Raw genomic sequence first — 26644 nt, forward strand, 5'->3', positions numbered from 1 at the left:
AGTGCACTCCAAATTACTCGAATGATACTTGATGGTTGCAATCAGCAGAGAACCACGACCGACATCTGACTTCATTATTTTGATAGCAATTAGCAAATTGAGTTCTATAATATTTCTGTTGTCCGGCTTGCAGTGCTCCCTTTGAGTTGATTTTAATTTTATTGTGTGTCTCGTGTGTGGCGAAATGTTGTCAAGCAATTAGTGCAGCACGACTGGGTTTTTCTTTTTCCTGCGGGTAGCACTCTGCGTATGCTTGATATAGGGATATTTTTGGCATTTTGCTTTATTTGCACATATTAAGCATTGTAATTAACTTGGAACATCCCAAAAATAAAAGATCTCCAGTGAAAATTCCACAATCGTCTTTTTTAGTTGAAACCGGGTCGAGGAAACACGGATTCGCTGACACAGCAAACAGATTGTAGGAGTGTCAAACATTCAAAAAAGTTATCTTTTCACCGTACTCACAAAAATATGACTTAATTTAATTTATATGGGATTTAAATTTTCCCATCACGTAAATTTTCAAAATAATTTACGATTAAAAAAGAGTTTTGAAATTGTTTTGCTAACTGTTTTGCACGAAAGCCTTTTGCCTTTGTTCAATATAATAGCAATTAAACATTTTTCAATATGTTCTTTTCCGCAAAAAATTTTTTCGCAAAAATTTTTATAAATGGTTCTTTTTAAATTCAATACCAAAGGTTTCCAAGGAAAAATATGTAAATAATTTGCAAAAACCACGTTAATATGTATTACTATTAGCTGCGTTAACTGCGACATTATTTATGCATATGGTGAAATCTAAAGGCTATCTAGCTTAACCTTTAACGTTTACCCATATACACCCACTTTAATGGCTCAATCATGTCTGCAATTGTTATGTTCCTGAACCATTTAACCTCATTGCCGGTCAAATGAACTGGAAACACAATTTCTCAGTGCCGGATTTGTCGCCTTGTTGTTTCTCCCACACACCCGATACCCATAATATTATGAATATTGCAGGAGAATATGATACTATAAGCTACAATACATTGTGTTTTATGTTTATTTGGCAACGGTTACATAACCGGGCCACATCCCGATGACAAAGCCAGTTGAAAGATGGCATCGCATTGATCCATGTTGACAATTTTTGGCGGGTCGCGGAAAATAAATAAATATGCCATATTATTCGCATACTTTTACACTCGGCTGCTCATCGCGATGTGTGTGGCCAAGTCCCAAGGAGCGGGGGAAAAGAGATTTGTTTTCGGATTCGCTGCTGAAACAGTTTATTTTTATTGCCGAGCGACGCGACTTCGCCATATCGATGCCGCTGCCGCCTGACAGAAGGCAAATGCACCCATTTGTCATTTGGACAACGAGCTGACAACAGTTCAGTGCCACTTGTCACAGCTGAGCTGGGGAAAAAGCAAGGACAGCAGAAATCCCAGTGGCTGGCCCTTCAAACTGTTTACTTTAAAAGTGTACGAAAAAAATCAAAAGTACCCGCTGTCATCAAATGGTTAAACCCCTTTTTGCGTAATGGGCGGCACACACAAAGTGCTTTTAATTAGGCATCGATATGTGCTTAAATATGAAATGCCCTTATGTATTTAATTAAAAGGAAATTGTATCCCACTGTCGTCTACAAAGGGACTTTTTCCTCGTTTTTAATTGCGTATTTCATGCATTTTAATACGACTACCCACATAAAAGACAGCTACCCAAACCCAAAAGAAATTGTAATGAGCACACAGCCAAAAGGAAAAAATTACAAAAGCCAAAAAAAAAAAAATAAAATAAAATTGCAAACAAATTAAAAGCAAGGCAAACACATAAATTTTATATGGCTTTCAACCAGCGAGATCTGGCGAAGCACATTGATGTGAAATTAAAAGCAAGCTGCTAATCAAATGTAAGCACATTTAATGTTTAAATAAACAGAAATGAGTTCATCTGGCGCAAATAGCAAAGTCGTCATGAAAGGAGACTACAGGCTCAAAGGACCTAAGCTGGCTTAAGCCTCGTTCCCATTTTTCCCCCATTGATTAAGTCCGCATAAATATTTATGTGCAGCAGCAGCAGCAAAAATGCGCATTCATGACGAGCAAAGTGGTATTTAATTGAGAAGTTAAATATATGAAGCATTTGGCGTGGAACAAAAGAAATACTGTGGAGCTCAAAAAGAGATGAATTGGAGATGTCCAAGATGCATGCAATAATTAAAATAACTTCTGTCTTCATGTTGTTCCCCAAAGCCTAAACAGAAATAAAAACTTATAAGATTTTAAACTTTATAAGTAAAAAAATTAATTTTAGACTTCCCAAAAATAAAATTCTTTATAGATTTATCAATAAAAAAATTGTTTTGGTAATTCTTCTCAGATATCTTAAGTTATTAAACGAATTTCAATCATAAACTTTTTAATACCCCTTTTTTCCACGATCATAAAAATACTCAAATAAACTTCAATATAAAAGCAAACACATGCGTTATGCGATGCTTCTGTTCACGACGACGCCACTTGAAAAAAAAATATAAATTGTGTTATTGAGTTAGCAGTGGTGCTCACATCACCAAAAAAGCTTGAACAAAACACAGATACGGACCACGAAAGCCACTTTCAGACTTGGCAAACAAAACAAAGTCGCAGAAGACTGTGAATTTGTGTGTATTTTTGTGGGGATATTTTTGTGCCGAACTCAGCCTCGTTTTATTCCTTTTGAAGTGGCACGAAAAAAGAAGCACAAAGTTGAGTTTATGTCTGCTTCTGTGGGGCATAATTCTCTTTAAAGACTTTAACGCTTTTTTAATAATTTTTTATTGTCAAGAAATTCTCTTGGGCCTTATTTGCATTTGAGAAGTTTTAAGTGACGGCTGCTCCTTTCAAACTTTATTTGCGTCTTAGTTTAATTTTTGAGTTTATTTGGATTGTTTTAAAAGTTAATAAACGGTTTAACTCGAAAAACAAACTGCCAAGGCACAACAAAAATATATTCAATTGTGCTCGTTAATTTAGTGCTGGAATTACTAATCGAATTAATTTAAAAATCACTAATACTGTTGAATAATTAAATAAACAGCAAGATAATTCTATTAAAGCCAAAGTTTCTGCAAAATTGGCTTTTCAGCCAATCAATAGCCGTGCAACCAACATTAGCTCTGAACTTTTTTCAAGTTAATCCCATTGTTCGCCAATATTGCGGGGCAGTGTTTTTTACCTCACATTTATGCGTTCGTTTATATTTAATTTGCATTTATCCATTTGCATAGGTCACCGTTTCACTTCAGTAAAAAATAGAAAATAAACTTTTGCGTTTGCTCTGGCAACATTGTGCACTGAAAAACCACCAAAGTGGGAAATATCAGGCAAATTAACGGGGCTGGGATTGAATTGTCACAGCTGCAATTTTTCAAATGTCAAATCAAAACAGAAAACCAATTACTTTCGATGATTAATTACCATTTTCGAAGGAACAAATGCAGAAGACCGCAGAATGATTTTGATTGCGAGCTGGGCAAACAGTTTGTTTGATTTATGATCCGATCAACCCTTTGCTGACAAGTCCCCGATGTGACGTGCCACTGGGGCCCATTCCCGCAGGATACCCATCCCAAAGTTTACTGAACTTGGTCCTGCGACATGGAAATCACCTTAAAATTCATAAGTTTGTCCGGGGGATGGCTGAAGGGGAAAATTAAGGGAGAACTCGACAGGCGTCAGGCAGAAACCACAAGTAAAACAGCAGCTGCATGTCATTAACTATAGGTGCGCCCGGGCGTAATCCTCTCCTGCGTCGCACAACATGGCGGATGCGTAACGCGAACAACTTTTCAAGCTTAATTTTATGCACATTTAGCGCACCCACTTTTTGGAGTGTGTGGCGCGACACCTTTCTGCCCAAGGTACGAGTTATTTTGCACATTTTTTCCCTATTTTGCTGTCATCAAAGCTGCGTATTATGCGCACAAAAACGAGAGTTTATGTATGAAATTATGCAAAGCAGACCAGCAACCAGACGATAATGATGATGGTTAGGAATCCTACGGCTGATGACGATAATTTCCATCAGCCAGAACTTTTTAACCCGTCAAGGCCGCCGCGAAAGCGAAAATGAGTTCGGCTTTGTTCCTTTATAAATGCAATTTTTTGCGATTATTATGATTAAGATGAAAAGTGAAATATTTTTTAGTGCTTGCATGGAAATTTCATATTTTAATTACAATTTGATTCGGCCGCAAGTGACCCAAATTTAAATGTACATGTATATACATATATATATGTGAAAAGAAAGGGTTCTTTCTACCCTTTCGGCGACCGACGGTGTCCTCAGCTGCATGCCTGGCTGCATAATTATGTTGCCAAACTGGTTGGCTGACCAGCAAAAAATATAAAGGGGGAAAAACCCAAAAAGTCGAAAGCCCAACTTACTTGAGCATGACGAATGGCTTTGTTGAGTTTACCACTTCTTCGGGAGATTTTATTAAAAATTCCTCTGGCACAGGTGCTGTTTGGACAAAGTTTTTAATTCGCCTTCTGCAAAATAATTGGATGGAGGGTTTTATTCTTTGGAGTACATTTCACTGTTAACGCGGATAAAACCTGTTGTCTAAGATTAAATATTAATGGCACCCATTAATATCATCCTCGGCCGTCCGAAACCAATAAAATTTTCCTAATGTCGCGATATTTATGGGTGCTATATATATGCTCGAGAAGAAACGAACTGGGAATCGATACTCTTACTGTAATTACTCATTGATTTATTCTTCTCAGCTATGGGATTTTATATTTAGCCTCTAGACAAATTACTTTTTTTGAGGAAACCACTTTAAATGGAAACCCTCTAAGGGGCGGAAGTAGAAGTGATCTGATATGGTCGCGAGTCCGCAGGTAGTGTTTATTTTGCGGTTTCTGATTTTCAAGTCATTCGAGCAGGTGTAAATCAATCGCAGCTCAGAGTTAACTTCTCATGTAGTGAACAGTTACGAACGCCTTGGAAAAATGGGGAAAAAATTAAAATAAATTGGCAACAAACATAATTTGATGAAACCGATTTTTAATAGCCTTTAAAAATAAAATGAATTACATTTTATGAACTTAAACAACAATTGAAAAAAGTCAAATTTCATTTTAGCAGTTTATTAATAGTTTTTAATTATCAAATCAATTGGGTTTTTATTTCAATTATTTTTTCATCATTATGCACTTAAACAAAAAGAATGGAAAATAAAACGAGTAAAGCTATTTAATTATAGATTATCGTTTATGAAGTTAATTACTTATAATAACGCCTTGAAAACATTCTAATATAAATTATTTGAAAAAGGATCGTCTTTTCATTAAAATAAGAAGCAAATAATACATCTTTTAGTGTTAAATAAAAAATTAAAAATAGTATAAGTATTAGATAATTGATTTCTTTTATATATTTTTATTAATTTATAATAATTGCATTGTATTTAATAATTAAAAAAAAATTATATTGAATACAAAACAATGTTGTTCTGGCTTATGTGCAAGAAATGTGACAAATAATAAAAGCTATTACAGGTCTTACCTCTTTCTCCGAAACAATCTAATTTACGCGTAAGATTATTTCCAGGTAATTCAATATTTAAAGTGTAAATAAAACTCAGTCTCTTCCGTCAAACTTACCCTATGCACAGCGGCATCTAAATCGAAAATTACCAGAAATTGTCACTTTACATCACGCCTGCTGCAGGACCTATAAATCATGGTGCACTCACACAGTGGCTCACACAGCCACAATCTGGTCTAGTATTTTGGCAGTGTGTTTGTGAATATTCAAATCAGTTGCTGCCTGCCAATAAATGAAATTCGCCACACACTCCCACTCACTGAGCTCGCACACACAACCGGAGATACTCACAAACACGAATTGAGTGGGAAAATTCGAGGGGTCCCGTGTATTTAGCAAATGAACCGTACTTTCTGTTGATTTTCCCGGCTTCTGTTTTACTTTTTCGGTAACGCGCACTAATCAAACTTTGCAGACGTTGCCCAGCAATTCGTTCAGCGAAACAGAATTAAATTAAATGCCAGATGAATGGCAGCATCATTACGAGGGCAACACTTTTTGGCCGCCAATTAACTCGCCCGAATTCAATTAGGCTAGGACGCCGGGATTATGTCCTGATTTGTGGCCAAGTTCGAAGGCTTCTCGGCTTATCTGCCGGATAAGCGGCAATCCTACGTATACGGATGAAGTACGTTAAAAACCACCAGGGCGGATGCCACTGAATCGAACAGCAAACCGCGCTATCCGCAAATTAAACGAACACTGAAGTCGACCGAAAGCGCGCTGAAAGTTAAATCCGAAGTCGAGAACGGGGCTCGAGCTTCCAACGGTTCGAAGCAATTCGAGCGCCACATGCAACATGTTGCAACTGACTCGGGCATTCTATGTTTTTCAGTCTGGACTTCCGATCTTGAATTTTGATTCTTTGAATTTAACTTGACATTTTGCGTTTCTTGTCATTACACAACTAAATAAACCATTCTTATAATTTTAAGTGTGGTAGTCCCACTGCCAATATATATTTAAAGCAAACAGGTTTGGGGCAATCACTGACTGTGAATTTATAGAAGATTGGTAGAAAACTGTATTTTTAGTAAGAGCGCTACAAAAACTGACGAATTACCGTTAAACATCGGTATTTTTACACCAAGATTAGAAACAATCAGAATGAACTGCCTATTTTTTTCATGTCACACGTGAAGCACGTGTAATTTAGATTTGACAACATTGTAAGAAAATCGAGCCGAAATTTGTAAATTATAACTTTAAAGCCATAAGGAATAGACAATTATAAAATATTGATTATTTGTGCTATGCAAAAATGTCCCATGTGCGGAGTTAAATCACCTAATTATCATCGAATTTACCTGTGATACGTTTTTGCAGTTACAATACACTTATACTTGATCCACAAACCAGATATCGATATCTAATATTAAATATTACAATATTATAAAAACGAAAATGAATTTGTGATTCCTGAAGATCCATTCAATTACAATTAATCTACCACATTTTAATTAAGACATATCCCAGCATATTTCTATTAGTTGTATTTTCCCATACATTTGAAAATACTGTTTTTGGCAGTCCCAAACACTGCAAGCTCTAGTGTAAGTTCTTCAGCTAAATGTATAAACTTTAAGGAAGCATCTAGAGAAACTGTTGCTGCATCATAACAATATGAAATAAAAGGAACTTATCGGAAGTGCAACATTCTCACAGGGACGACATTGCAGTCGCAAAGTTTCTGCTCGAAAACTAAAAGTCAAATATAAGAAGGCAGACAACTTTGGCCATAAAACATGGCACAAAGCCACACACTGATGCTGGCAGGAAATTCAGAGAAAGCCACGAAAAAAAGAAAGAGCTCTTCAGAAGGGGGGCCATGGCAAAGCAATGAAAATTCCGACCTACCGCAATAAATTCCACGGCCAAAACAACGCAAGCGATGCCAAAATGAGAGTGAAATGGCCAAAACACTCACTCACTCAAGCTCCGAATGGTAGCGCACCCCTCGGTAAACCTCAAGGAGGCATAACGCACACAGGGACACCTCGGATACGGCGCTATAAATCGCGCTTAGCCAAAACAAAACATAGCATCAGGCATCAGAAATCGGTTTCAGTTTTGGGATGGCACTGGAAAAGCGGGAGGAGCAGTCGGTCCCCAAAAATCTTTGACCCGACACAATGCTCCACATTCTATGTTTCGGTTTGAGTTCGAGGTCGAGTTGGAATCACGACTGCGCAGTTGTCTTGGCGGCGAAACAGCTGTTCTAGGCGAGTCCCTTACCTAGGACAACATGTGCATCCGTGAGGGTGGCAGGTCCTTGCAGCCTTAATTCCAAATGACTGGAGGCTGGCCACCGATGTTTACACTTCCATAATCCCCAAGCCACCTTGTTTGTTCAATGAAGCCGTGCGTTAATAGTTTTTAACCATTCTGAGGAAATAATAACAAGGCGGATAATTAGAAAAAGGTTTGTTTATTTACCATTGCCGGAAGCTTTTTTAACACGTCGATGCTTTATTAAAAAAAAAAACAAAATAGAATAGACCAAAGACCGTAGTCATTATAATTGATCACAATCACAATTTAATTATTTTTTTAGCAGTATTATTTTAAACAAAAATATTTTTGTAAGTTTTTTTTAGTTCGACTTTATTTGCTTTATAAGCATTAAAAATCACGATTATTTTTTTCAATCGAATTATATATTATTAGCGGTCTTTGGAAAAAAATATATAATTTGTAATATGACAAAGGTCCTAGTTTCCATTACAAGCCTTGCATGGAACTCTTTAGTTTTAAGTGCATTAAAAATACAATTACAATTGAATTTAATTCATTTTATTCCTAAACAGCATAATTCGAAAAACGCGTTATATTAAAGGGTGCTTAGATGTTCAAGCCCTCGCCAAGGAATAGGATTTCGAACAGCAACATATCTCTTCAGCAGTCGTTGATCAAAGCTTAATCTTTGCTGGCAGTATGCTATAGTTTTAATTGAAAATATTAAATGCTAGTAACGATTTTATATATTAGTATATGGCTGGACTTTAACTCACCCATGATCAGCGGCCATTAAGCTGGCTTATTTTCTCGATGTCCGCTTTACCAGCCGCAGGGACACGAGCTGCAACCACCACAGGGACCACAACCACAGCAGGGACTGCAGCAAGGACCACAGCCACAGTAGGGAGTGCCTCCCATCAGAGGAGCCAGACAGCCGGGTGGACAGGGTCCCACGTAGAAGGGATCGAAACTGCAGCAGAGCATCAAAACCATCTTGAAAGTATGTGGTTTGCTCGAAGACACTTTTGAATCACTTTGTAGATCTGCAGATGAGGCACAAATTCCACAGCTGCAATGATCGTATTCGTTTTTTGTATTCCAGCAATACAACTTAAAACTTACTTAATATTTTTTGCTGCTAAAGAAATACGTTGATGTCAGTCCTTGGCTATGAATTTAGAATTTGTATTCACTTTTTCATATTTCTTGTATTTTATTTTAAGAAAGAGATGTGTTCAGTTCAAGCTGTTCAAAACGAATGAGCTCTGTTGGTTGCGAATCACACAAAGCTGACAAAAAAGTGACGTTTGAGGTTTAAGGCCTACTAGGGACTACTAAAAATTTGACTATGCTAGCAGGGAGCCTTGTAGTCGGTTTCCCAAACCCTTTTTTAGCCGGAACCTACTCCTCTGCCGGTGGATCTGCCTCAGCAGGTGCTTCCGTTTCCCACGCTGCTGCCTCCGGTTTCTTTTTGTCCACTTCCTCTTCTGTCTTTGAGTCGCCGGACTTACGATCACCGCCCAGTTTGGGCAGCAGAGGTCCTAGCAAGACACACGCTTTACCGCCAATACTTTGGACCACCGAACAGGCGCCGTCCATGCGATCTCCCTCCACCAGTGGGGTTAACCCCTCGGCGGTCGTCAGCTGATCCGCCAATGGATCGCCGCGTCTCACCAAGTAGGAGATCGGAGCTCGGGTTTCATCCGCAACCAAGCCAGCCACCTGCGAAACCGAACGGCTGACAACCAAGAGCAGGGCCACTGTGCCCGCCACACCGATGGCCGTGTGCACCATTTCCATGGCTGGGTTTCTGGAGGATCAGGAGGATCGATATCGGGTTTTCCTATCGACCAGGCTGACAACTATTTCTGAGGCTACCCTCTAAATAGTCGCCAGTGCCGAGATGGTATCATAAATCGATTGGACCAGGTCCCGAATGCTCCGGGAAATTTCACCCAGCAGTCTGCTGATCTCATCCGAACCGATCACCGTCTCCTCATCTGGATGAACCTCCGGCGTCGAATCTTTGACAATTAGGACGATTTTACGGACGGGCTCAATCAGGACGGACACATCGATCACCGGCTCCGGCTCCTGGTGATTCACCAGAAAGGATTCATGCAGGATGAGCACCAACTGGCGGACTGCGGGCACTATGCGATCGAGGGTGTTGATGGCAAAGGGAGCCAGCACTTGGTGAACCAAGTGATCCACAGACGCCGACATGGGATGGCTTAAATGAGAGTCAATGCCTTGAATTTTGAATTTTGACACCTTTTTTTTTTTTTACAAAAGTTGTGACTTGTTCGGGGGTTTTAAAATAACCTTACATGATTAAGAAAGGCTTTACATAGAGTAATCTTAAAATTTATTCTTAGAATTTGAAAAACTGTCATTTTTTATAATGCAAAAATTTGTTTAATTTAATTTTGTTTTTTTTTTTTTTTATTGAATTTTAAACATATTTTAATTTTAAACATATATGTGAGAAGTTGTGATCTGCAATTTAGCCCATATTCCACTTCTCTCCTTGACTTTTTCACTGACTTGTGAGGTCTTGATAATTAATAGCTGCGATAGCAACGACTATGCCAGCCACCGGGAGTGTAACCTTTGTAAATATCAAAGTCACAAGGACAAGCGGCGCAAGTCGGATACGGTCCAATGTAGTAGGGATTGAAGACGGGAGTCCAGGGGCGACTAAGATAAACCATGTTGAACACTCCGCAAGAGTCTGCAAAGCTTAAGTTAAGACACTGTTTATTCACTTCGACCATTTCAAACTTACCAAAGAGCTCAAGGAGAAAAAGCAATAATGTTGACAAAATAAGACTAATGTTTTACCAAAACAGCACTTTCTGTATTTGAATTTTGAGTAACAAAATGAACAAACTTTTTTGTTGACACCTAAATGTGGCATACTGATTTGAATTTATTTTTGGATATTTATTTAAATGTGTTTGGGCAAACATATAGAAAGTTTTTAAGATATATTATTTTAAACAAAAGTTAAAGTAAAGCATTCTATTATAAACACATTAGAATTAATGTTCTTTTTGATGAGATCCATTATTTTGGGAAAGCTGTACTGTTTTTGCAAGTTTTTCACCATCAAAAAATTCAGTATAGAATTTGAAAACAATGAGAATAATAACATTAGCATTTTAAACCAAAAAAGGCAGGTCTATTGTTACATTACCACATCTCCTTTAAAATAATTTCAATAAAATATGTGATGATGGAAAAAGTAGAGAATGTATCACCAGTAGATAATTACTACAAGATTTTATTAAAACTCATTTGTTCCCCAAGTTTATTGTGTATTAGCCACATATTGGTTGGTTTGGGCTTTAGACGCATCCCAACAAAGGACAGGTCTATTGCTAAAAACAATCCTCTGCTCCGCCTCCATTCTTTACTACTGCTCCTTCTGGGGCTTCTGTTTCGGTGTCTGCTGCTCCGGCTTAGTTTTTGGCTGCGGGGCGGGATTGCAGCGGGGTAGTTGGGATTCCGGGCAAACCCCGCACTCCGGAACCGTGCAGTGCCCCTCGTCCTCGCAGTCCGGGTCACAGCAGGGCGGATCGGGGCCGATGTAGCCGGGATTAAATATGCAAGGCATGTTGCAGCTCCTCCACGAGAAACGAAATGCGAGGCGGATGTCGGAGGCGGGTAGGACCTATTTTATAGATTTTGTGAATTTACATAGATGCTAACTGGTTGCAATTTTCAGGTAGAGTGAGGCTAAAAATTTCCTATTTTCCATGGGGATTAAAACACAATGGAAAAGGCCAACTAGATGCCCGATATGCGCAAAGCTCTAAACAAAACTAGTTAATTACATATTAGCTTCGACGCATTCAATTATACTAACCTGCTTAACATTTTAAAATTTTAAACAAATGCAATATTTTACCATGGATATTTAGGTAACAATAAGCTTTTTAAATGGTTTACAAATTTAGAAGTAGAAAAGTATTAAGCACTACATATTGACCTGCATTTTTATTTTTTTCAAATTATTATTGCCATCCGATTTAATTTAAGCACAATAATGTGAAATAATAGCCTTTCTTTGAAGCAAACATTAAATATAATTTTTGTCAATTTCCATAAATGCTGTTACACAGTGTATTCAACCAGTAGGCACATCGACCTCTCGCAAAAGCCGAATCAAAGCACAAACAGCAACACACCAAGTTAATCAGTGGTTAGAACGTGCAGAATGCTTATAATTATTTCATAATCGGGCAACACTTCACTTTTATGGTGACAAAAGCCTGCGGATGGACGACAGCCCCTGCTGGCCATCGAAACTGGGCCACAAATATCCGCAGGCGCAGATATGGAATTTAAGTTGAAATTAATGAATAATTAAGCTGCGTCGGGGCAGACGATCGCAACGGAAGTGCAGAATTTGCATAGCTAACACAATGAACTACATATGAACGGACATGACTTGGGCCGTTCATAAATTAGATATGCAAATGCAAATGCAAATGGAAAACTAACGGCAATTCCTTTGTCAATTAATCAATCAATCAACGCAGCCGCTTCTGCGATCCAGAAAGCGTTGCGGAAACCACTTGTCCCACATTTCTCCTCCCCCGCACAGAAACTCAGAAACTTCATTCAGAAAAATTACCCCGCTGGAAAAGCTGCATCTCCATTCATCTACATCACGCATGCCAATTTGCTGCAGCACGGTTTTTGATTGCCCGCTAAGTTCCAAGCGCAGAGAGCCCTCCATCGAAGCCGATCCGCCGGTTTTAAGGCGATGGCAGAGTCATTAGCATCAAAGGGCAACGTTGAGTTGACATGACCAGCGTCGCTGGCAGCCGATTTGCACAGTGGTCTTCGGGTTGTTGAAAAATTATTTTATTCACCTTATTAAATTTAAACGCTGTAATAGGATTTTTTTTTTTTTATAAAAGTACATAGTTTTGAACAGGGTTAAAATTCCTGTCCTATTAAATTTCGAAAAGGTGAAAAAACTTGAGAGAAGTCGAACCAGATTTTCTTTATTAATATATTATAGTACATTTAAAATTAATCTTTTGTTGTATCAAAATAATTGCGTTCAGATTTGTATTCTTTTATTGCGTATTAACTAGCGTCAGTTTAAATTAATGTGCGAAGAAATACATAAATCTTATTTTTACGCAATAAGTAATATGCAAAATGCTAATTTTAAAATTTTTAATAAATTAAAGTAAATTTTCTCAATCCACTGTGCAGCACAGCGCCGTTCAATGTCGCCGGCTGCAGCCATCAAAGTTGTGTGCACTATTTGTGTAATTTATATTCAAAGCGCAGCGCGATGCGGCGAGTGCGTGTGTAGGTGGGTGGGGCAGTGGGTGTTGAGGTGGGGTCTCAAAGGGGGTGGCAGTTAGAGGGGGGAAGCTCTGGTGCCGGTCACTCCGAGCCCAACAGCTCTCCTCTGGGCGGCGGCACTTCCACTGTGCAGTCGCGCGAACTGCTTTTAAGTGGCGTTGGTAAGGTTGTTGTACAGCGGTCACTGGTCAGAGGAAAGCGGTGAAAGGGGTGGGAAATGTATTAGGAATAGGTTAGGTAGATTTGGACAGAGGTCTTTAAAATTAAATTATTTAATTAATGGACCTAACATGTTTTAACTTTTTAGCCTTTTTAGTACCAATAATAAAAGAACTTACTATAAATTTAATGTAAATCTAATTAAATAAATCTTGTATATCAAATAATTGTTTTGATTTACATTACTGTAAATTTATGTTAATTAGCAACTATTTTGCTTCATGTTTCTATTTGTCTATGTCTTTTATTCAACACGACGTATCAAAGCAAACCTAGTTTGTAATAAAATTCGACTCTCAGTGCTCGCCTTAGATGGTAACCATTCATGCTTCGACATTGTCTATCCAACTTCCGTTTATCGGTCGTATTTCTATTACTTCTTGGACTCCGTTTCTGGTTTTAATAATTCAAGTTCGGCACACGCGCTGGGGCCACTTGTCTCGTCGTAACTGTTTGAGAAATGTAGAAATGTATTGGAGGAGGCCTGACAAAGTGACCGGAAGATGATACTGTAATAAAAAATAGAAACACACACAGCTACATGAGCACCATCCAATGTTTGCCTAGGAAATAGAAAACCAAGTACTGGAAATGAACATGAACAATGTTTTATATGCTCTGTGAGTTGTTGTACTTTTACTATTCGTAGTTTTCGCCTTTTCCTTTTTTTTTGTCAGCCATTTATACACAAATGAACAATATTTATGGCCTCGTTTTGAAAGAGTTGCGGCGGTCTGTACATATATTTGGTTCCAATGCGTTGGGGCCAGACTTCCGTCACAGCCAACGCATGGAAACGATCTGTTCATACTGCACATATTTGTGTACATAATTTTGTGGTTTTATTTCGGTTTTATGCGCTCGGCATACCAACAATCGATTACGAATTACAAACTCTGCACGGATGCCAATCAAAAATGGTTTTGTTGAATTAATATTTCTAATTTGCCAGCAATTATGGGCTGCCAAATAAGCTTATCCAGTGATATGTTTTGGATGGGTGCTGAAAGTGTGAACTGAAGTGTAATTAAAGCTTTTCTATGACAATTAATGTTTGGTTATATACGAATTTGATAATTGGGTTGATTAGCACACTAAGAAATTTTCTTTGTTCAATCTAAGTCAAGCAATTTTGCACAAAATTATGGACTAGAATTACAATTACAATTACTTACAATTATAAACTATTTTTGATTTTATTTAATGTTCTTTATAAACACATAATCAAGTTTTTTGTGTTCAGTTATTTTTGTTTTTTATTCAGGTTTTTTAATTCTTTTAACGGGCAATCGATATTAAGAAAAATTTCATGATAATATGGTAGATGTCAATTACATATTTAAGTGCCATTGCCACTGATTTATTTAAAATTACTTATGCAAAATTTTCATCGATAAGATAAGCCCGACCTTTTTAAGCCAATTGGATTTATTGCAGTATAAGTAGCAAAAATTACGGCAAACCTCTTATTACTTCCAGCAAGTTGCAATTAGTGTTGTCATGGGAAGAATTTATGAGGAGCAATTGAAGAGGTTAAAACAGGAACCCTAAACGGCGGCACTTAAGCGATCATAACTTTGCCCGTGATAAATCGAACTGGAATCGCCTGCAGAGATTCTGGCCATGCAAAGCAGCTGGCCAAGAGCACAAAAGTGGTAAGAAGGGCGAGGATGTGGCTTTAAGCAATCTCGAGCAGCTGCTGCCGCTGAAAGGCGAGACCGCTGAATGAATTGGGCTGTCGTTGTCTTGGCAATCAGCGCTACCGGGCATAGAAAGTTAACACACCCGAAACCGGCTTCGGTTTCAGTCGATGCGGCCAGTTGAAGTTGCCAGTTGAAACACAGAAAACAAAACGGTTCAGATGCAGTTGATACACGAATTTCTTAGTAAATAAAACAGTGTTTCTTTTAATTTTCTAGTTTTTTTTTTTATTCAATTAGCATTTAACTCTTAAGTTTACTTATAATATGAATTAAAGCACTTTTCTGATACCCAATTTAATATAAAAGTCTATATATATAATTTATTTCCTTATTCCTTTAATACAAACTAAATATTAATGAGCAAACAAATTAAAGACTACACATCTAACTCAAAATCAATTTGCTTCATTTCAGAATGCAATTTTTCTCCGTGTAGTTGGTAGATGTAAGTTGCTGCTTGCCAGTCGCAAGTTGCAGGTTGCCAGTTGTCGCTGCCGCAAGAAACTTGCCAGGATGGACTGCGGCGGATGTGAGTTCTTGGGGATTTTGGAAGGCAGGGGGAACTGGTTACAAAAGGGGACTTCTAAGCGTTTAGCCTGGCTTTCGGTTTGCATCGTTGGCCCCGCAGAGCGAAGTGAGCGCATCCAACTTCAAATTGCCGCAATTGCTTGTCGACCACAATCTTAACCAGCTAAAGAAGCGGCTGAAGGAGGCGGAAACATACAACCAACAGGGAGTGCACTGTAAGAAAATGTTACCATAAGGCGTGTGTTCTCAAAAAGCAGAGAAAATGAGACTCACAAATTTACAAATATAGGAATGTTCACAATTACACATTATATAGTTAGGAAATATACAAACCTAAAACTTTTTATTTTAGTGCTCATTTCCAAATGTAATCTGAATTACTACATTTTTCTAATAATAGTAAATAATAAATAAACCATTTGAATATTTTGAGCTCAAAAAGATTAATTAATTTATGTGCCATGTATTTTTTTTTCCCAGTGTGAACTTGAGACTTTGACAGAAACTGGGTGTTGGCCCAGGTTCCGTCCCTACTTCAGCCCCTCTTCCATTTGCTCCCGCCTGTCCCTGTCTGTTTCCTTTTTGTTTTTAATGAATAAGTTGGAACACCTGCTCGTCGCTCGTCTCCTGTTGAGATCTCAGTCCGTCTCATTGTCTTGGTACTCTGGTTGTACTGCTCAAGTGTGACGGCGCTTATGTGTTCTATCTCGGCATCGGACTTGGTCATTGTTAGTACCCCTCGATTGAGGGTATATTCGAGTTATAATTTAATTTAAGATTATATAAATTGTGTATGCACAAAACCGTAAAAAATGTAATTTTCAAATACTTTTTAAAATTATAAAAAAAATGGTTCAATTTATTTAGAATTAAAAGATGTCAATAACTTGTATATTAATAAGATAACTTTTTATTGAACAATAACTTAATTACCATTATTATGGTTCATAGAAAATATTAATAAAAAGTAACTGCAGAAAAGTAATCATAACTGCTTCATTTATTTGTTCAGAGATTAATTAGAAAACTAAGCACCATTGAATAAAAAAATATTGACCAAATACAATTTAATAAGCTAAGCCCATATAGAAAATAATTACTACTTCTTCAATTAAAATCTTATTACATTTTTAATACGCATTAATGCTCTAGAATTAATTTGTTTAGTGATTCAAGAGAATTGTAAAACTATAATCCCATTCGATATGTCCCCACGGAACTGGCTTGTCTGCATTTGATTCTTTAATTATCCAGTTGTTTGCCGAGGAAAGAAAATATAGTCAGCCGAAGCCAAAGACTTAAGGCTTAAGTCAATAAACAACCTGTTTGAATATCATTACGCATAAATCTGAGCCAACGCACGGCCCCTGTAATCTTTATATATTAAAACGAGCTCACCTGAAAACGAGATTCGAGACACTGACATCGGAGGCGAAAAGGAGTCAATGCCACGACAAGTGCCGGCCACGTCAAGTTGCAAAATTAAAACCAATTTCCCAGGGACTGCCGTATCACTGGCTCATTGAGGAGAAGGAAAAAAGTATATGGATTGAAGAACACTCCACCCATGAGTGCAATGATGATGGCAGCAGGGAAACAATGCCAGCCAAGGCCCAAGAGCCCAACGAGATAATTGTAATAAAGAAATTCGTAGCATAATTAATGGAGGGGGAGGAAGGAGGAGGAGTTGTCGGTAATGCGGAGGAGTCGGGTCAGATACTTGAGCACTGATGATGCATCGACAACCGTCATCCAACCCTATCACTCAGCATCCCACCGTACATCTCCCACATTTTCAGCCGCCCTGAATGCAAATTGAATTTCTCGTCTGAGAGCTAAAAGTAATTTCGATTGCAATTCTTTCTTTGCTACTGGCTGCCGTTGTAAGTGAATTTCATATGAAGGTGGCTCGATTTATATGGCATTACGTAAGATTCAATTTGCCAAAGCTCATGCAGAGCAAAAAAAGCTGACATTTTTGTCGCTTAAATTAATGCACAACTTTTGCTGTTAGAACCAGCGAATTAATCCATGCAAATGTTCAAAACAAACATCAAATAAAAGTCTAACAGAAGAATATTTTTAAGCGATTATTAGTTTTGCGAATTTTCTAAAATAGGTGTTAAACGATCTTATTTCATACAAACAAGTTAAATAAAATAAAAGTTATTATATTGAAAAACACAATTTGAAGACCGACATTCGAGCTTGTCTCTTAAAGTGTGCACTCATGCAATGCAATTTCCACTTGCTGGAAAACGAAGTTTTCCCAGGTCGTAATTGAAGGATGTGCGAGGGACAATTAAAGAGGCGTGCAGTTAATTCAATGTCGGAAATCAAAGCACTTTTACTGGCGCACTCTCTTCAGACAATTACATGGCACGACATCGCACTGCACTCATCCATGGCTCTGCAAGTTTTGCGGCAAATAATTTCTTTCGCCTGGAGTTTTCTTAACTTTTTTCTTATACATTTTTATTTGAGTTCCTTTTTGCTGCTACTGCAGACATATTTAATAAGTTGCCTGGCAGCCGTTGCACGTCTCACTTCGGCTTCGGCAACAACAAACAGTGCAGCTGCCAAGTTGAAAATGAAATTCGTGGCACGAATAGATTTCCAAAACATATATGAGGAGGCAGAGCGAGACGGACGCACAAAAGGGAAGGAGATAGCGAACACGTCGGCTATGACAGAAATTCGAAAATGAAGTAATTTACTTGTATATTTGATACAATCCCCTTCCCCCATTTCCACGGACAGTTGTCAACGATCTGGGTGCGGGAAAAGGGGAACCACTGGCCAGTTGGCGGGCTTATTAAGTGGTTTTCCCAGCCGCACAGCCACCCTTCGTGGTTGGATAATTGGCGAAGCATAGTTCAGGCATTCCCTGCATTCCCGTTTTAATGACAGCTTTAATAGCGAAGAGGGCTCAATTATCCAGTGTTTGTTGGGTATAATGGCATAAATACAAGAGAAAGTTGCCTACAATATAACAATTAATGCTACAGCTTCACCTTCTACCCCTTCATAAATATGACTGATTTAAAAGGTAATTATTTATTTTCGACCTTAAACAATCTTAAAACAAATTCGAAAAAAAGGCTACTAAATTTAATTTTTTTGTTAAAAACTAAAATATTTATAATAATATAAATAGCTGTTTTCATATATAAATAAAGGTTCTTAAAGACTAACACTGTAAAAAGAATATTTTTTATAGGAAAACATAAATTAATTTTATTAATTTTTAATAAAAGTATTTTTACCACAATTACTTTGTAAGATACGACTTTTAAGCCAGTAAGCTAAATCAAAATAAATTGCTTTAAGCACATCCGGAACTACCTACCCAATAGTGTTTGTCATCTACTATTTAGTGACTGTTAAAGTTGATGGCATTCAGCTAGAAATTTTGTCACTGGCAGAACAGAACTGAACCCTTTTTACCCCAGCAAGGCGAACTTGTTGAAAGTTTTGGCTGCGTGGCGCAAGAAACCAATAAAGAAAATGCCAAACTAAGGGAAAATTGCCGCAGAAGCTGCCATAGACCTACTACTTCTATATACCCGCATTATATACACGAGTACCTGGGGGCAATATGGCAGCCGGTTGGCTTAATGGCTCGATGCTGTGGACCCGGCCTTAAAGGATGCCACAAATAATGAAAGCGCCGCGCTAATACTACGTGCAAAATGGTTTTACCGCCTTCGCCTCTCTGCCTGCTGCACACGCTGCGTATACGTAAAGTCGACAGGGCTTATGCAATGCAATTTTCATTTACATAAATTTTGATGTTGTCTCTTTGCGAATGGCGCTGTGTGTGCGGGTGAGTGTCGCACCCGAAAAATTAAACAACACAAGTTTAGCGGGCAAACTTTTACCCCTCGCTGTCTTTTATGTCAATTCGCTGGGAAATTACCTTTTTGTTAATAGTGGAAGACGCGCGAGCTTCCCGGCAGGGCAAACATTAAAAGTAATTCAAATTTTGGCGTTCCAAAAACGCTGCAACCAGCTTAGTGTAGAACAACAATAAATGCTTATTTAACTAATTTTGTAACACGTATGCAAATATTTACAATGCAACAGCTGCATAATAAGCGGGAGTTGATTCAACAATTGATTTGTATTAAACGAGTAAAGGAATTTGATTGGTTTGCTTTTAAAATTAAATTACAAATTAAGTTCAAATAAAAAATCAATTTTTAGTGTCTTACAAGAGGGATTGTAAGATAGTTTTATTTTGTGAATTGATTTTAAGAATTCACAGGTCAGCCTAATAAAAAATCTCAGATGTTTGGTTAATAAAATGTACATATTTTAAAATGACTTTTAATAAATGTTAGACACATGCCGAACATCTAAATCGTATGGTAAAATTGATTTAAAACCTTATCAGCTTACTGTAAACGCCTATAGCTTTAATATATCTGCAAGCAAATGTAAAAGTTCCGTAAAAATAAATAAATTTAAATAAAACCACTAACAATTTAAGAACTATAAGTAACCCATAAATTCCAATAGCGACCCTCGCTTGTGCGGTGACTTTGTAAATAGGGATGTCTAGCAAACGACTGCCATTAAAGCTTTTTGTTTAGTTTTTAGCTTCTTCCCGTGTGAGTTTCCCATTTTCGACGCGCCCACCTCGGCAGAAGCCGGAAAACCGCGTGTCGGCTGCGGGTGTGGAAAAAGGAAGAAAACGAGGTGGGGAAACTTTGCGTCTGACACTTTGGGGTAACACTTAAACGCTTTGCTTTTATGGACACTTTTGAGCTGATTAATTGCCAGTTTCGACTTAATCTTAATGCCTTATTAGCGTTTGTTTGTCCGCTGATCGCTGAAGACTTGCTTTAAACACCTGACACTTAATGATGGCCGCGAAATTTCACACTTTCGTAATCGACGGAAGGGAGCAGTGATATGCAAACAACGAACGAGACACTAAATTAATCCTCGCTGACTCACAGAAGGAAAATAATATTAAGGCCGGCCAAGCGAAGAAATAATCGAATATTTCAACTTATGATATTTTGTAACCCCTGAAAGCCATGCCTCATGTGAAGTCGGGCGATAAAGCTTTTGGCTGGACACCGCTGGAGCCTCCTTGATCGCGCATACGCCATGTTGCGCCTTTGTAAATATCTGAAGCCTATTAAATGCCTTCGCTGGACACATTTAATTAACAGACACGAACAACTTATAATTGCCACTCGCACACAAATACTGCCACTCACTGGTCATTGCAGTGAGGTAATTGTTTCTGTTCAAGACTGAAAGACTGAGAGACTGAGGGACTGAAAGACTGAGAGGTTGAATTACTGCCGTTGCGTGCGAATATAAATATTTTGCAGGCTGGCGTATTAATTACCGCAACATGCGATTTCCCCCTCGAAAGGATACATCCGATTAAGGGTTTCTTTTGGCCGGATAGTGTGAAAATTCATCGAGCACTTTTCAAGTGAGAATGGCTCTTGTAGGAATATGTCAAAGTATAATTAAAATGCCGTTCTGACAATCTCGACCAATGAATATTTAAAAACCAATTTAAGCCCCCAGCCCAGGGCCACTAATCAACAAAAGCTATTTATGGCTAGCCTCCATTTTAGTGCGGCTTTCCAGGCCAAGGGCGAAACAACTTGGCCCACTCAGACAGCCAAAAAAAAATTGCGAGACTATGCCCAGGGTACAACCAAACAATGTGCAACATATAAGCATTAGAAAGTGGTCAAAAAAATGACTGAGTGAACTGGGAAAAGTTACAGAAAAATAACATATTTGTTAGAATTTATTTGGCCAAGGCTACAGGGCCGAACGAATGTTATATATGGTTAAGTCTCAAGCTTTGACGTCATTGGTCGCTCAGCAAATAGTTCTGGCGGTTAAAATTTAATTAAATTGCCACCACAAACTTTGTGTGAATGTTTAAGAATTTTAATTAAGAAGAAAGCTTTTTGGTAAATTAGCAAACGGGGCCAAAGGGACCGCAGTCAAATTGTCAAGTGGCCACCAATTCGCGGCTCATTGCAATGCAAGGTCTTTGTCGTTTGAGAATGCACTGCTGATTGCAGTATGCCAGAATCGAAATCAAAACTAATTAAAAACCGCACCCACTGAATGCAAACAGAACGCACATGCCTATGACTATATCTAAAATGCATATGGTTTGGGTTTGTACACACATAGGTGCGGATTTCCAAACCAAAAACTAATGAAGCGTTTTTGTTGATTATAAAAAGGCAACTTGGTTTGCCATACACAAAAGTAGGAATCACTATTTGTTGTCAAATGCAAGTGTTTAATTAAAAGGGACGGCTATTTAGCATGCGGTCACTTGTTTTTCGATACAAATTTTAGAATTTATGGCTTAGAAACCCAACAGCTATTGCAATGCTATCCCAATTCATCCGAACATTAACCCTGATGCATGTAAGAGCGCGTTAATACTAAACTAATGTAGTGACACATCATTTTCCAATTGCAAAGGAAACGAACTATTAGGTTAAAAGTTTTGTTTCAACATTGATCATATCAAGAGTTTTTTGTCCAGCTATCTTCTTGCTAACTATCCGACATCTTTTACGCTTTTCCTTTGGTTTGCCCGATATCTGCCGCCGACAATTCAAGAAACATATTGTGCGCCAATACCGACCTACATCGAAGGGTTGCCAACCGGCCCATGTCAATGCCAATTTCCCTTTCATGCACAACTTGGCAGAGCTTATTGCTTTTCACTCTTCATTGCGCATAAATTTAGCGTATAGGATACGCAAAAGTCCAGGGACCTTTCCCGGCTTCAGGTTGGTATTCAGTTTGCTTTATTTTATTTTTGCGATTCTTTCTGCCCTCATTAGGGACCCGAACTCCGGCCCCAACTGCAGGTAATCTGCATACAAAGCGCCAGCTCAGCTGCATTGCATTCTGGCGTTGAACACGTTGCGCAGCGCACAAGGAGATATTGCCATAATAGAGACAGAGAAAAGTACGGAAAAATTGAGAGAAAGTGGAAAGCGTGGGGGAAACTATAACAGCTTTTAAGGCAAACTAAATGAGCGCCACGTAGCAGCCGTGAGCATGAAATTATGCATATGTGCCGGCGCTTTTCCGCCTCCACCTCGCACGCCCACCGCTTTTCCACATTTCCCGCTGCGGGAAGGTAAAGCATTGCAAACGGAAATCATTCGAGTGCAATGCAAATCATGGGCCAACCAAGCTCAGGTAATTGTGTGTTTACCAAATGAGGAGCAGGAACAGGAAGCAGTGGCAATGCCAATGCCAGGAGCAGCCACACGGAGCTCGAAAAACGGCCAGACTGACAGACAGACCGACAGGCGGATGCACCCTTCCCGGAGAAAGTGTTTAACCGAAAAGAGCAAACACATTTATGCTTTGCCAGTGGGTTTTCCGGTTTGCTATTTGCAAGCTCACGGAATGAGTCCGAAATTGCGGTAAAGGAAAATTAATTCTTCAATACATTAAAAAGGCATAAATATTTAAATTAAGTCTTCTTTTAACTCCTATTGAAAGCCAACGAAAACGAGTTGCCATAATAATTTAATTTTTATTTTGATTATTTAAAACACCTTTAAGCTAATTTATCGTATTTAAATGAGTAATTAGGCATACAATTGGCTTAAAAGATTTGAGATTTAGCAACAAAATTTAATTTTCACGAATGTCTTGATATTGATGTAACGATTAGCAACACCAATAATCCGCATTACCTCCAGTCTTCCCTTTTACAGCCAAAGTGCAATCATCAATTATGATGCCAAAAGAATTAAGCTGCCTACGTTTACTTCATTGGTTTCGCATAATAAATCGAGAAAAATCCCAATGCATCGCTCAAGTATTGGAACATTTATATGTTATTCCGAACTTAACCGTCTACGTCAGACCGACCTTATCTGAACGCTGCAGTTGGAGTCGAGCAAACTTTGTTCAATTTAATTCAATTCAATCCTTTAGAGTTCAACGATAGCGAAGTAAGAAACAGGAAGCGGCGAAGGAGTCAGCATTTATTTGGAAAATAAATAAATAGACAGGCGGTGGAAGTAAGAAAGGCGAAGATAGTGAAGTATAAACAAACCGACAGGCGGACAAACAAACTTTTTCGAGTGCATAAAAAATGGTGTAAAAAGTGCTGCAGAGGAAAATCGAAAATGCGTCACATTTACCCAGCCAGAACATCTATCAAATTTCGAGTTTATTTTCACCTATACGGGTAAATCAAATGAAATGGGTGAACCAAACCAGATAAAACTACTGGGCAAATGTATAAAATTTAGTGAAAATCGAATTACCACCTCTGTGTTTCCTTTGGCTCAGTGGCAGGTCCTTTTCTTAAGTGGATTTCAATGGCAGCTTTTTGGCTTTCGGTGATTTGCGAAAGGAGTCTCTGAATAATCTCCGACTGACCTTTAAAAGGAAAATCTGTTCAAGAAAAAGAAAAAAAAAATCATAGGTAAGTGAGGGAAGCCTCAGTAGCACAATGGAGTATCATTTTCAGAACTTCTTTCGCAGACATTCGCATTTTATTTCATTTAATTTCCTTTCCGTGCTCATCACTTACAATAATGTCTACGTAAAATTAACATAAATTTGCGATTTTCCAGCAGCTTAGACGAGTATTTCAGAGCAGAAACCAGAGCAGTGGCAAAAAGTCAAAGGAAAACAAATAAAAAGACAAAAGAAAAGCTTCAAAGTAGGATATATAAAAAAAGAGCATAAAATATGCTAAAGTTGACAGCTTAAGGCTGTTTTGAGTCTTGGCGGCGTCAGAAAAAAGGAAACAAACTCAAGCTGTCAGGATTTATGTTGTTAAGGCGGAGTGACCTGGCTAGATATCGAATTGGAAAGTGCAACAGCTCTAATGAGAAAAGCAGTTCAACCCAGTCCTTGGGCAACAATTCAAATTCAATTTATCAGCGCCTAAGAGCAGGTTCCAAAAATCCCTCAAGCTGCTTTTCACCCAATTGAATTTCAATTTGAATCGAAGATTATTCACAGCTCCAAGTGACAAGTTTGTTTACGTTTAAGTATGAGGAAAATTGTAAGCTCCAGCTCAATGCTCATATCAAAACTGTTTGCCAAAGCCCAACTTTAAGTGCTTAACGGCAAGCTCAATAAATTTCTCAACTTACACCACAAAGAAGTTTGCCCAAAAACTCGAAAACTTCTCTATTTTTTGTTTCCTGGTTGAGGGCGGAAATAATTTGGAGTGTGCTAGAAACAGAATTACCAAATTTGCCTCTCCAGCAAACAAACAGAAAACGTGAGGATCTGGAAATCTCTCTATACGTACATATAGTTCGCAGTTATATATAACTACATACATTGTAACGACTGCTCTGAAAATCCCCCTACGTACCATAATCTTCATGCCTGTTTGCAACTGTTTGCGCTGACAGCCCGTCTGGTTTTTTGGGTGGGTGTGGGTTCGTTCCCGGCATTGGGATTGGGATTGGGATTGCGCTACCTTCCGCTCCCCATTGTTCACTTGCAGCGTGAAAATTGCACAAGATTGCATGTGCTGCTGCTCCAAAAATATTTATATTTATAATATTTTTTCTAGCTGTCATTTGGTCGTGTATCTGTGTGTTGGGGCTAGCTATTTTTTTTTTTTTTGGTTTGGGGTAACACAAATTACTGTTTGCGGAGTGCTGCTGAGTGGCGGCATCGCCTGCGGTTGGCAGCGGCTAATAAATCACGAAAATATAAAATTCTATGTGTGCCAAATATAATCCGAAATAGGTCAGTGGGTGAGAAATTAAATTGGGCATTCCTTGCCCTTCTATAATCGGGGGTGTCGAAAATATTTTAGCATTTCAATGAATTTGAATTAGTTTTTCTAATAAATACATTTTCAGAAATTAAGTTTTTTTAGACCTAAGCTATGAAAAGAAATATGTTGTTTTTAAGATCCTGTTTTTAAATATATTGCATTTTTCTAATACCAACTGTTTACTTCATAGTATAATATCATTACTATATTTCTAAGCAAAGCCTTTTTAAGAGCTCAAAGTAAAGATTTTCTAAATTTATTTGTTATCTTTTAATATTCGACTCAACACCTACAAATTTACCTGTGAAAAAAAACTTTATGTGCTATTCCACCACAAAGGTACTTCGCAGCCATCAAAAAACATAGCTTTCAATTTACCAATAACCGTTCAATCATCGCGGCTAATCAAGTGTTCCGAAAAGGGAGCGAACGGCAAAAGGAAATTGTTTCCTCCGGTGGCCAGCTTTGGGGTACTCCATTCCTTTATGCATGGGGTTCCATAAATCACTTGCAAATTACCAGAGAATCTGAGGGAAATCCCAGGCAGAAGGAGTCGCCGGAGGAGGAGAATCCATCCAGGCCCACAGTCATTTCTCAGTGCCTATAATAAGCAAGTGAATGCGAATGTGGCTGTGACTGTGAATGCACAATTATGGCCGCTTCGTTGGTCGTAAAACAAGAAGGGATCCAGTGCCCTTTGACCCGCCCCGGCTCGTTCTCATAGCCATCCCTTTGGCCTATGGATCCACCCGCTTTGCACTCACTTTCCCCCGCAATTTTACCCACTTTTGCAAGCAATTCCACCCGCTGATGACTTTGTCACGGTGGCCTCTAGTTGCAGAGTCAAAGTCAGCGGCAGCGACATCAATAAAATAAACAGTGACAGTGGGTGGTTGTGGGTGGCTTGGGGAGGTGGGTTGTTAGCCAGTGGGCGATGGGGGTGAGAGGCTGGGCCTGCACAATTGAACACGCGACATTTGGCCAATGTTTGCTGTTTGTTATCCACGATGTTGTCTTCGCTGCCTGTCGTCTCCACTTTGACTTTTATCTATTGACATAATATTTTTTTATGCTCCTCCAGCTGGAGGCGCTGGGTATTGGGGCGCGTGGCAAGCACTGGTTACGATGCTTCACTCAGAAAAAAAAAAATATTGTAAATAGGTAATAGTTTGGTAAACCCGCATTCCTACATTTTTTGTGAAAATTCGTTTATAATTTCGTAAATTGAAAATGGATGTTTGAGTGCCATTTTTTT

General features: G+C 38.4%; 6 protein-coding genes across 10 annotated transcripts in view; all 6 read right to left on the bottom strand.

Moving 5' to 3' along the window:
- Positions 1–6297, bottom strand: part of LOC128261928 (insulin-like growth factor-binding protein complex acid labile subunit) — a 52033-nt gene extending 45736 nt beyond the window's left edge. For 3 of the 4 annotated variants that reach the window (XM_052995877.1, XM_052995876.1, XM_052995874.1), the window contains exon 1: positions 5649–6297. The gene's annotated coding sequence lies outside the window, so the exon portion shown is untranslated. Of the gene's footprint in view, positions 1–5550 lie in introns of all 4 variants that reach the window. The other variant, XM_052995875.1, reaches the window with a different exon arrangement.
- A 2072-nt stretch (positions 6298–8369) lies between these two features.
- Positions 8370–9106, bottom strand: LOC128261351 (male-specific sperm protein Mst84Db). 2 transcript variants are annotated; one of them, XM_052995011.1, is made up of 3 exons: positions 8953–9106; positions 8604–8899; positions 8370–8529 (listed from the first exon to the last, which is right to left on the bottom strand). In XM_052995011.1, the coding sequence occupies exon 2, from the start codon at positions 8821–8823 to the stop codon at positions 8650–8652; it is 174 nt and encodes a 57-aa protein (XP_052850971.1). In that variant the 5' UTR covers positions 8824–8899; positions 8953–9106; the 3' UTR covers positions 8370–8529; positions 8604–8649. The 2 variants fall into 2 exon arrangements, with proteins under 2 accessions (XP_052850971.1, XP_052850972.1); XM_052995012.1 differs by having other exon boundaries at positions 8604–8873; positions 8953–9098.
- A 125-nt stretch (positions 9107–9231) lies between these two features.
- LOC128261349 (uncharacterized) lies at positions 9232–9630 on the bottom strand. Its single transcript, XM_052995009.1, has one exon. The coding sequence runs from the start codon at positions 9628–9630 to the stop codon at positions 9232–9234; it is 399 nt and encodes a 132-aa protein (XP_052850969.1).
- Positions 9631–9711: 81 nt separating this feature from the next.
- On the bottom strand, positions 9712–10150 carry LOC128261350 (uncharacterized). The gene has a single exon (XM_052995010.1). The coding sequence runs from the start codon at positions 10054–10056 to the stop codon at positions 9712–9714; it is 345 nt and encodes a 114-aa protein (XP_052850970.1). The 5' UTR covers positions 10057–10150.
- A 130-nt stretch (positions 10151–10280) lies between these two features.
- Positions 10281–10778, bottom strand: LOC128261829 (uncharacterized). Its single transcript, XM_052995719.1, has 2 exons — positions 10619–10778; positions 10281–10564 (listed from the first exon to the last, which is right to left on the bottom strand). The coding sequence occupies exon 2, from the start codon at positions 10542–10544 to the stop codon at positions 10395–10397; it is 150 nt and encodes a 49-aa protein (XP_052851679.1). The 5' UTR covers positions 10545–10564; positions 10619–10778; the 3' UTR covers positions 10281–10394.
- A 337-nt stretch (positions 10779–11115) lies between these two features.
- Positions 11116–11627, bottom strand: LOC128261763 (uncharacterized). Its single transcript, XM_052995617.1, has one exon. It carries the CDS (start codon positions 11447–11449, stop codon positions 11249–11251), a length of 201 nt encoding a protein of 66 aa, XP_052851577.1. The 5' UTR covers positions 11450–11627; the 3' UTR covers positions 11116–11248.
- Positions 11628–26644: the final 15017 nt, after the last annotated feature.

This window comes from Drosophila gunungcola, unplaced genomic scaffold (genome assembly GCF_025200985.1).
Source record: "Drosophila gunungcola strain Sukarami unplaced genomic scaffold, Dgunungcola_SK_2 000001F, whole genome shotgun sequence".
Classification (NCBI taxonomy): domain Eukaryota; kingdom Metazoa; phylum Arthropoda; class Insecta; order Diptera; family Drosophilidae; genus Drosophila; species Drosophila gunungcola.

Coding starts and splice junctions, on each gene's coding strand:
- LOC128261351 (XM_052995011.1), bottom strand. CDS start 8,823: ATGGTTTTGATGCTCTGCTGCAGTTTCGATCCCTTCTACGTGGGACCC.
- LOC128261349 (XM_052995009.1), bottom strand. CDS start 9,630: ATGGAAATGGTGCACACGGCCATCGGTGTGGCGGGCACAGTGGCCCTG.
- LOC128261350 (XM_052995010.1), bottom strand. CDS start 10,056: ATGTCGGCGTCTGTGGATCACTTGGTTCACCAAGTGCTGGCTCCCTTT.
- LOC128261829 (XM_052995719.1), bottom strand. CDS start 10,544: ATGGTTTATCTTAGTCGCCCCTGGACTCCCGTCTTCAATCCCTACTAC.
- LOC128261763 (XM_052995617.1), bottom strand. CDS start 11,449: ATGCCTTGCATATTTAATCCCGGCTACATCGGCCCCGATCCGCCCTGC.